Below are 10,977 nucleotides of genomic sequence, written 5' to 3' on the forward strand. Positions count from 1 at the left end.
CTTTTTTCGTTATAATAAAATTCTTTTTATCATTGACTATCGTGAATTTATCAACTCTACTCAATTTTTACACTATAATATTACTCCTTTTAAATGAAACTTACGCCTATCAGTGAAGCATTCTATCATAGTATTAATCGTATTATCAATTGACAAAAACTTCTATAAGTCAGTGACACAGGTCAGGTTAATGTGTAAAAATGTAATACTTATACTAATAAATGTAATATTAAGAATAAAGTGCTTGTTAGTTTAAAAAGTGTAATACTTTTTAAGAATAATGTAATATTTTCACATTTCTATTAAATGTAATGTTTTTAAAAGTATTACATTTTCCCTTAATTATAAGGAACACTTTATTTCTGAATAGTATTACATTTTTAAGAATAAGTATTACATTTCATCTTGACTTGACTTCTTACAAATGGAAATCAGTGAGACGGTCTCACAAGAAATTCATTGTACTCTCATTAATTATATTACTATGTAATATATTTATATTTATATATATTACAGAGTACATAAATGTAAGACTTTTTAATGATACTAATAATACCATGTACAATCATGCATAATATATCTAGTTATAACAAATACTATTAACACCAGTATTGACAATATTAAAAAAAGTAAAAATAACATTTATAGTTATATTTGACACTATTGATACCATGGAAAATTCCTATAAATATAATATATAAACCATGGAGTAAAACTTTTTAAAAACTTCTTTGGAATGGAAATTGATATATATATTTATAGATGACAAGTAAAATTCCAAAAAAAAAAAAAAAGTCAAGAGATCAAAATGGCCTAACTTAAAACCAAGATCTCTAACATTGTTTTACAAACTGTAACGGTACTGTACACTTACTTGGGCATGGCCAGGCAAAAGTGGTACAACTTAACCCCTGGCTTTGATTATATTGGTGACACAATTATGGACACATTTCATCACACTAAACCCACTATCCAATTCAACTTCACCACCCATCTGCAAATCCCTGCCTGCATATATGCACACACAAATCACAAATCTTGGACACTTTTCCTGATACACCAATGGTGATAGATCATAGAAACTCACATACAGCAAATGCCCAGAAAGGAGTTTGGTCCAACCCCAAAAGATTATCACAAATTGATCAAAGTCCCAAGCTAAGGGCCACCAATACAAAACCGATCAAGACTTAACTCATCTGTGTGTTCTAGGAGTTGCAGCAATGAGCTTGTCCCTTGAGCAAATTCTCCCACAGACAAAACATTTGCTGAGGGGATTGGTAGTGCGCCGTGATATAGTTCTCCATGCAACCGTACTGACAGAACTTCCAGTTGTGCAGGTACTGAACGGGTTTCGTGCCGTTGTAATTCTCAACCCACATTCCCATGCTCACATCCTCCATTTTGAATAGCTGCCAGTAATAGATTCAGAAAAAAGGGTAAAGAAATTTATAGCTATAATCACGATCCCTAGAAAAATAAATGGGATCTGAATTTACTAACCCGTAAGTTGTTACTTAGATGCTCAGAGACGACATATTTGGCGATGTCACTGGATATAATATATCCAGGTCCATTAGCATAAGGAGGATATATATCTTCGGGCCACTCCTGTTACGTGATCAGCAAGGATACTAAATAAGCACGAGAGAAAGGAATGTAGATAAATAATTTCAGATTTTTATACTCGGGCAAACCACTATTACCTCAAAGGTTACTGCCCATTTTCCATGTCTCAGAGGCCGATGCAAGAGGTTAAGATTGCCAATGTAAAGAGACCTTGCAGATTGAACACGATCAATTTCTTTAAGAACAGCATCTAATCTGATGAAATTGTCATCATCACATTTCATAATATAAGCAGCAGTCACATTTTGAACCTGCAATGAGTATTTTGGGGCCATGTAATCAGCAGAAAGTAACAATTAGAAGCAGAGAAGTCAGTAGACTAGGAAAAAGAGGTCATAATTACCCCATAGTCGCATATGGCAATAGTCTTTAAAACTACTAACTCGTATCTATCTATAAATGGCACAATCACCATGTCTCCAAAGTACTCAGCCTCCTTTCTCAAAATTGCATTCAACTCCTTTCGTTGGTTCTGCACAATAAAAGTATAAATTACAGAGTACATAGTAGAGTCTCAGATTCTACAAAACTAGAATTTCAACCGAGCTCTGTAATCAAACATAAATGTACACAGAACAGGAGTACTAATGAGTAGCATATTGTGCAGTGGTAATCTATATTGTCGTATTAAGTAAGGTTTGCCACTTAGGTTGCAATAACCAGACTATGGTACTCTAGGATATATTATGCATCGCCCATTTAAGGGCATTAAATAATCATTGTTTGCATTGGGAAGGAAAGAAAATCTTCTACCCACAGCCTAGGATTCTAGCTTCTTCATGAAAAAGATGTATTACCTTAGAGAAATCAATATTTTCAGAATCATTAGATTTGTCTTGTATGGCTGATTTGAAGCCTTGATTAGTTAAATTGGGAGATAGAGAACCTTAATTGTACTAGATTAAGTATGTAGCATTATTGTACTAGAATTCCTTGATCTGTTTCAGTTTATTTGTTAAGGAATGCTGTATGCAGAAAAATGAGAACAAGAGAATTTTGCTCCAACATCTAACTTTGACTTTCTTGATATAGACTCTAAACATGATACCCAAACCACTAAATATGGTTTTCATGATATTCAACATGGCACCCAAACCACATTTTCATTATAAAAATAGATAAATAAATAAAAGGAAATTTGTTTTACCCTGCAGAGGTAGGGTGTTAAATTCCTTTTTTGTCCCTCCAATTTTCTTTGAAAACAATTGGAAGAAATATTGTTTCCATAAATTTTTTCATTTATACCCTTTTCTCTCCCTCCATATTTAAATTCTCCCAATCGAAATTTTTTCAGCCAGATTTACTAAACAATGTCTTAAGAGCAACCAAAATTGTTCCTATATTGATTTACTTGGCAAAGTCACTAGGATTTTATCTTTATCCATGTAACGAAAATTAATTTGTTCCTTTGTTGTTTTAGGCATTCAATAATCAATGGATATCCACACAAATTAGCCATTAATATGAGGCTGGTAGCGCAGGATCCTTCCTAAATCTAAATGTTTAGCCCAATATTTAACCAGGCACCAAGATCTTGTCCTCAGGTAGAGAGGCAATCTTTATCTCCTTTTTTTTTCCATATAGTAACTCATTCTCTTCAGCACTACAATCATCGAGAACAGGCATTGGCCAAATGCTACCTAACAGAAAAGTCTTTCTATATTTGCTAATCCATTCCTGATATATATTCACATTCAACATCATAGAGATAATAGCCCATGTCAGTGCATGCACAAGACTTGTCCACTTTACGGCACTTATCCCATAAAGACAATTAACAAACAATTACCATTTCACAATGAACTTAGAATACAGAGATTTAGGAAATATAGTCTGCATTCATTAATATTGACATGGAATGAATCAATAATTGTGTCTAAGTACAGTCTATACAACTAGTTCCAATTTTAGTCCCCAAAATATAGTGATATTCCACTTTAGTACCCAACTAAAGCTGGAAATAATTCTAGCCTATAAGTTTACTTTGTATTCCACTTAACGATTCAGTGTTTTAAATTTTCATCATATCTGCCATATAGTATTAAGCAAATAATTGATAGTTCTGTAAGAAAGGGACAATCTTACCAATGCAACAAAGAAACGGGCTACTACATGTAAAGACCTGATTGCTTGAGACTGCATCCAAGTTTTTCTTATAGCCATGCGTTCCGCAAAGTGATTGGTGGCAGATAGAATTCCAATGAAAAGTTTAATAGGATTCTGGGGCAAAGGAAGGGCCTTCCACTTCTCAGAGAAGTCCAATACCCTTTGAGGTGAAAAGCTTGGATGAGACGTTGGCAGAGCTGTAGCATAAACTGAGTGAACATCAACATCACCTGCAATGGCCAATCCTGTTGCATCTTCCAGTGTGAAGCCCTGAAGAAACAGAAACCTCTCTAAGAAAGGAAACTGAAATGAAGGTGCAGTAAATTGAAGTATAATGTCCAAACAGTGTAGCTATCAAATCTTAAATCTAGTTGAACAAACAGATTAAAAGAAAAATGAATGTGTCAAATGGAACAAAAGGAAAGGAATATTTTGTATAGGCCATATCAAGGTGTCAGGAATCCTTTCCTTCTCAAATTATACCAGTAAAAGGATCAATTTTGGGAATTATTTGGCAAGTTAACATGTCGAGCTCAGTTTTAATATCACCTTCCAACTTTCCAGAATTGGTTCACTCCATTAAATACTGTGTCTTCTTTCCACAAACTGGGAATAACGTGGGAGCTTGCACATTTAATTTAACATTTTTATCAGTTCATAACTTTGGTTAGTAAACAAGGTTTAGACACTTAAAATGGTGAATTGGTAACATTCAAGGCCATTTCAAGGCTGTCTTATGAAAGAGTTAATACACTCATCATGATGAGTAATTCAATAATCCACTAATGGTGTAAGCAAACATACCACACGGTATGGAAATGAAGTCAAATGTCGTCCACCAACATTTATATGGAACCCATCAATACCAGCACGGACAGTCAAAATAAACATTCTTCCCTCCATAAACGGAAAAGGCCAGGTCACCTCTGGTTTCTTTGCACGTCCTACGAATCGCTCAAACCATGCAAATATTTTGGGCTCTTTCGCATTAACTTTATCATTTCGCATCCACTTTTCACATCTAAAAAATCCATCAACTGCAAGAAAAGTGGGCATCATGTTTAGTGGTATGTGAGTATGTCAATTCAATGAAGCAGAGCCTATAAGCTTTTGTGGAAAGGTTGGGATAGCTATATCCCATTATTACGGACTACAGAGTATTAAATAAGCAATATCATATAAGAAGAGTAACTGTCAGCATTTTTCTAGCAAAAGTATGCAGGGATGCTGACTACCCTTGGGGAAGGAAACAATGGCATAAAGGCATCCATTCAGCATATATGTCAACGTAAAAGCAACATAACTGAAATTTATGAAATCAACACTGAATTAAAATGAAAGAGGATTGATGTAATGGAGTAATTAACCTGGAACACTTACCAAGCATGTCCTCATCATTTTTGGAAGGCATACCATCACATCTTTGTGCTGTCCCCCATTGCATTCTATAACAAGTATTATGCTCAATTACTGGCCTGCCACTCCAATCTCCTCTTATTCGAGGATTTAGATGCAAAATCTTTGGTGGATCCTCCCCAACCACTGCTTTCAATCCTTGTAGCTCAAATGAAAAATGGGAAATCAAAACCATCCCATCGCCTTTCCTTGACTTGGCAAGCTGGGGCACATATTCACGATGCGCATAACGTGGAGTACCAATCACTGTGATAGAAGAACCAGCAGCAAGCCCACAAGGAAGGAGCATAATGCGATCTCCTTTAGCCAACTCTTCTCCTGTCGTGGTAACAGATGAAGGGCACGACTCAGGCTTCCCTTCAAATATTGAATTCACCCCCACCTCCTTTTCATCGTATTTATCTGCTTCATCCCATGCCTTCAAGCCTAACGCCCAAGCTTCATCTGCCATTCTTTCCAATACAGAGGAGTTGCTAGTCATATTCTGTGGCCTTATAATACCAGTAGCTATTTGATCATATCCAAGCCTACGAGGCTTTTTAGGTAGCAAATCAGTGTTCTGTGGTAAAGCTTCCTCCAATGGGGTCTGTGGTGCATTGTAATTAACATTATTATGCAGTATCCTGTGCAATCCATCTGTATATGCTGAACCTAAATGCGGTTTACTAAGTTCTCCACCCTCTTCACCCGTATCTAAGAATGCATCCAATCCATGAACACTGTCATCACCACCCAAGGCTGTGGCACTCTCATAAAACTCAGGAAACTTGAGGCAAATCAGAATCAAGTATAATGCACCTAAACACAAGAAAACATATGATAACTTCACCCTCCTCACATTCTGAGCCTCATTTTTCAACCTCTTCATCTTAATAACCCACAAAATATAGTATACACAAAAAAAAAAAAATTAAAAAAAAATTACAGCAAATGCTGAAAGCCTTTCCAATCCATTACTTTCACACACTACAAAGTATCAAACTACAAACTCAAAATCCACATTTCAGATAGCCCAGACAGTTAAACTCCCAAACAAACCCCCCCTTGAAATTCAAGAATCAACAATGCACATCAACGTAATCGCCCAAAGTATCCCAAGAAACTGAAACCCCACCCGTCAAAATCCAAAATTGAAACCAAAATCAAAACGAAATTGCGAGTGCAACCACACAATGATCAAGTAGTATTCGTAAGAAATTAACGAAAGGAAATGCATCCAAGGGATGCCTCTAAGGGGGAAATGGAAGGGATCAATGTCGGAGGTAGCAAGGTTACAGATTCCCTGGGTTGCTGAAGAAGGAAGAAATACGGGTCGGTATATTATGGGCCTGAAACAGTTTGGTTTTGCCCCCGGGAAATGGGAGGGGAGTTTGGCCTCAGCAAAATCTTGGACACTTTCCTTTGTTGGAGTTTTTCCTGCCTATTCTTTTCTCATTGTTTTTTTCCCAACAAACACATCTCTCTTTTTTTTAACTTTGCTTTTCTTGTAATCCAAGCAATTAAATGCTTCATTTTATACTCTATTATATGTGCATGTTTCTGGCAAATTATACCATGAACCAGGGTTTATCTTGCATTATAAATCTTGGTCCAAAAATAACTTACAAATTTTGTATCCGTAGTTAACCGTTTCCGTATATGTAGTTATCATGTAATGTTTAAGCAATTATTAAGTTATTTGTTTTAATATACAAAAAAGTACCGAATGTATTAACGGAAGGTACGAAATTTTTATATTAGGATCCGCAATGCAATATTAATCATGATTCATGATATAACAATTGGTTTCTATTCATGATATTTTTTTACCAACAACTCAAAATTCAAGTGAAACGAACTTAATTCTCCTTATTAATTTCGACGGATTGATATAATAATATAATATTTATTGAAAGGAAAATATTTTCTGCCCATAAAATGATAAAATTATCACTTCATAAATCATATTTGTCACTTGCATATGAATTGATTGGCTCTCACACTGAATTAATAATAAACTTACGTATTCAACAGAAAGGTAAAAAGTATGAATCTTTAGCATGGTTCTTAATGAACACGTACAAATTAAAATTAGGATGTGTTTGGTAACTCAGAAAATGACTTCTGAAAAATGTTTTTCAAGTTTTCGGTGTTTGGCGACGTCTGGAAAATGCGATCAACGGAAAATGTTTTCCGTTGACCAAGGGAAATCAATTCATTTTTTTGAAAAATGACTTACGGAATTTTTTCCGTAAGTCATTTTTCAGAATGACCAGAATGACCGTTTCGCATGTTCTCGACCAAAATGAACCAAACACACCAAGACAGTTTTCCATAACGCAACCAAACACCGTAAAAGAAAATGTTTTCCAGAAAATGACTCATTTTCCAGATCAGAAAACATTTTTCGGAAGTTATTTTCCTTCTTTCCAAACGAACTCTTAGGAGAAAATGATAATGATGATCAATATTCAGATCATTTATAATGAAAACAATAAAATTAAGCGTGTGTTTGGTTGACAAGTTTAGCTATCAAGAATGGGTATCAAGTCATTGTTATTGTTTGGTTGGCATGTTTTTAGAACACTACTATGGGTTTTGATTACCTCATTAATTGCAAAACGCATTCCCTAATATAATAAGGATTTCATTTCCCTTCCTCCTCCGCTTCCCCAACTATTGATAATCATTCTCATTTCACCCACTACCAAACATGCAAAATACTTTCACCAAAACTCATTACCATTACCAAGTATTTGATACACTTTTCGATTCTGATTCCCATGTGCGAACCAAACACACCTTAAGACATACATCTCACTTTACCTGGTCTATTTATTATTTATGGGTTAAATCAAATATTTTTAAAAATATTTTTATGAATTTTAATTTTGATTTTTTCTTTTAGTAATATTTTGATGTAATTTTTGAATATAAAAATTTTATGCATTAACATTATATTAAATATTATAAAAAATAATTGAGTAAAATCTAATTAAGCTAGAAACATATGTATAAAATAGATAGAATATGTAAATGTCAAAATGCATGTGTCAACATCGTATTTGACAAAGTAAAGTGTGAGCTATTTTCTTATCTATAATTTTTGTCATTTGTGTAAAATATATTGTTGGTTGAACATATCTACTATGAGAATAGTAAAATAGTAAATAAAAAAATATTATTTAATATTATATTGTATTTGGCAAAGTAAAATATTAATTAATATTATAAAATAGATAGAATATGCCTGCTTTGGCACCTTAACTACCTTTCAGAGATTTTCGAAAGGTTAACTTTTTTATTATTATTTTTTGTTTACTAATTAATCTTTGTTTTTTTAATAAAATTTTTACCTAAATTTATTTTTATTAAAATCATAATTAGAAATTATAATTATAAAGTTAAAATTATTAATTATAAATAAGTGAATAAAATAATAGATGATGCGGTAGAAGTATGGTCCACAAAAAAATAGAGAAAAGCAGGAAAGGGTTGGAGAGAAAATATGAAAGGAGATTATATGGTAATGTGGAAGAGTTGTGCCAACAAAATAGGAAGAAGCATTGTGGATGGTATAAGTCATTCAATTGTTCACTTTGGTTTAAACCCATCACCCTATTAGAGCTCAAAGTTTTTTCAAGAATTGAAAATGCATCTTTGATGTCAATATTATTAATGTTTTCGCCGAAGTCAATATGCTACAACATCAACCACAAAGGCTATGCACATCTGTCATCAACAAGTAAGTTTTCGTCCTACAGTGTTGAGATAAATTTCTTGATAATATAAGATAATCGATTTAAATATTTCAAAGCATCCTAAATTTCAAGCGAATAACTAACTTCAATAGTTGTATTTGGCATATTTGTGTTTGTATTATCAATTATATGAGTTAATTAATCATGTGTATGAGTTAGTTAATTTAGTTAATTTTACCCTATTTATTGAAGTCAAATCCTAACTCTGCCCCCATCCAATATTATAATATTCTAATTCTTCTCCAAATATTATAGTATTCTAATTCTAATATAACAATAGTAAAATAGTAAATAAAAAAGAACAAATTCACCTCATTTATTTGCCATAATAAACGACAACTAAAAATAAAATTTACTTGAATAAATAAATATTAATATATTATACAAGCGTAAATAGTCAAATTCACCCCTTCCACCACCACAAACGTCTCTCCAATTGTAAAATTGTAATAATGTTCGCCACCTACCACTCCGGCACGTCGACTGCAGCGTTTGGGGCAGTTTTGCTCGCACCAGATGGATCATTCATGGCGGCTGCAGCTGGTCCCCTGCTTCACTGCTACACTCCATTCATAGCAGAAGCAGCTGCATGCAAGCAAGCGTTGGCTTGGCTTAGAACCACGGAGGTTAATGAGGTGGTAATGCTCACGGACTGCTCACAACTATCAACTGCCTTATCGCCACCAAACCATCCATTCCTCTCGTATGGTGGTTTCTCCATTGATGCTTGTAGGGCATCCCTTGCTACTTTTAATTCGTGCTGTGTTAGACTAATTTCAAGGAACGATAATGTCGTTGCACATACTCTAGCTACTTCTGCTGTTACTTTTTCAAACTCGTTGTACTGGGATTTAGTCCCACCCGATGCCATTTCGGCACTTATTTTATAATCTACTGCTTGAGTTTTGTTTTCAAAAAAATATTAATTTAACTAATTTTGGGTGTAAATGAGGAGATTCATATCTACTAGACTACCAACTCAAAGTAAAAGCATTTTCACTTTATGGCTATGTTTGGCAAACCTAGTTGAAACGATAGCTGAAAGCTAAAAAGTAGCTGAAAGCTGAAAAGCTATAAGCTTGAAACTGAAATCTGAAGAGCTGGTAAGCTAGCTGTTATGCTTAAAAGTGTTTGGTAAAATTAGCTTTTTGATAAGTTGATAAATGTAAAAAGGACATATTCATAAAAGTTAAATAGTTTTAAATTTAAATAGGTTTGTTTACATATTAAAATATAAAATAATGAAATCAATATAATTTAATAAAATATAAAGTAAGAACATATATTTGAAAATATATAAAGTAAATCAAGATGTTTATAATTCATAAAATAAGTTGATACAAAAATTATTGTTCAAACACAAATATCAAATTAAAATTACAAAGAAACATATTGAAGAAAAAAGGCCAAAAGAGTTTTAATTGGGAGAAATAATAAATGATGTCATTTATATAAAATAATAAGGATAAAGATGGAAAAAAAGTTAAGAAGCTACTAGCTTATTTTTGAAAAGTTACCTGAAGTAGTGTTTCAAAATAAGCTCTTATTTTAAGCTACTAGCTTATTTTGCGAACATTACCAAACAAAGCTTATAGCTTAATAGTAGCTTAAAATAAGCTCTGCCAAACACAGCCTATATATAAAATGCCTTCTTGGTTGGGAGTACGCAAACTCGTTTCTATGTAATACGTAGTAGTTTACAAATCAATAATGTTGACAAAAATTAAATTCGTGACATTTTGTTACAAATTAAAAATTATGTTCCACTCACTTGAGCACCCTTTTCAGAGTTTATTTGTATTTATTAATGGTTACAAATTTTTGTATATTACTTTGATTGGATTTTAGTTTTTATTTTTATTTTTTATAAGTAAATATAAAATAAGGAGAGAAATCTAAACGATTCACCATATTCTTTAGTTACATGTAACTGTTTTTCATTATTCATTTTCAATTTTTAAAATTTTCATTGAAAGGCTAAAAATGCATTCTCAAATTTAATTATTTAAAAATTATAAAATATGAAGATGTTTAAAATCTAATTATTTTCTTATACGAAAATAGTAATATGAGAAATAAATGACAA

The 10,977-nt window shown here is 33.0% G+C and overlaps 1 protein-coding gene across 2 annotated transcripts; it reads right to left on the bottom strand.

Moving 5' to 3' along the window:
* Positions 1–811: 811 nt before the first annotated feature.
* On the bottom strand, positions 812–6,552 carry LOC116025686 (hydroxyproline O-galactosyltransferase GALT2-like). Of its 2 annotated transcripts, XR_004099712.1 has the most exons (8): positions 5,116–6,552; positions 4,540–4,772; positions 3,715–4,005; positions 1,973–2,101; positions 1,707–1,880; positions 1,504–1,611; positions 1,088–1,412; positions 812–1,008 (listed from the first exon to the last, which is right to left on the bottom strand). XR_004099712.1 is itself a non-coding variant. In XM_031267016.1 (7 exons), exons 1-7 carry the CDS (start codon positions 6,017–6,019, stop codon positions 1,209–1,211), a joined length of 2,043 nt encoding a protein of 680 aa, XP_031122876.1. In that variant the 5' UTR covers positions 6,020–6,552; the 3' UTR covers positions 812–1,208. The 2 variants fall into 2 exon arrangements, 1 of the variants encoding a protein (XP_031122876.1); XM_031267016.1 differs by having other exon boundaries at positions 812–1,412.
* Positions 6,553–10,977: the final 4,425 nt, after the last annotated feature.

The sequence above is a fragment of the Ipomoea triloba genome, chromosome 1 (assembly GCF_003576645.1).
Source record: "Ipomoea triloba cultivar NCNSP0323 chromosome 1, ASM357664v1".
Taxonomy (NCBI): domain Eukaryota; kingdom Viridiplantae; phylum Streptophyta; class Magnoliopsida; order Solanales; family Convolvulaceae; genus Ipomoea; species Ipomoea triloba.

What these genes read in the sequence shown, in the direction of transcription:
- LOC116025686 (XM_031267016.1), bottom strand. Translation starts at nt 6,019, where the DNA reads ATGAAGAGGTTGAAAAATGAGGCTCAGAATGTGAGGAGGGTGAAGTTA. An exon ending in CCCGTTTCTTTGTTGCATTG is followed by an intron (nt 2,102 to 3,714) that starts GTAAGATTGTCC and finishes TTTATTGTGCAG; the next exon opens with AACCAACGAAAGGAGTTGAA. An exon ending in TTGCCATATGCGACTATGGG is followed by an intron (nt 1,881 to 1,972) that starts GTAATTATGACC and finishes TACTCATTGCAG; the next exon opens with GTTCAAAATGTGACTGCTGC.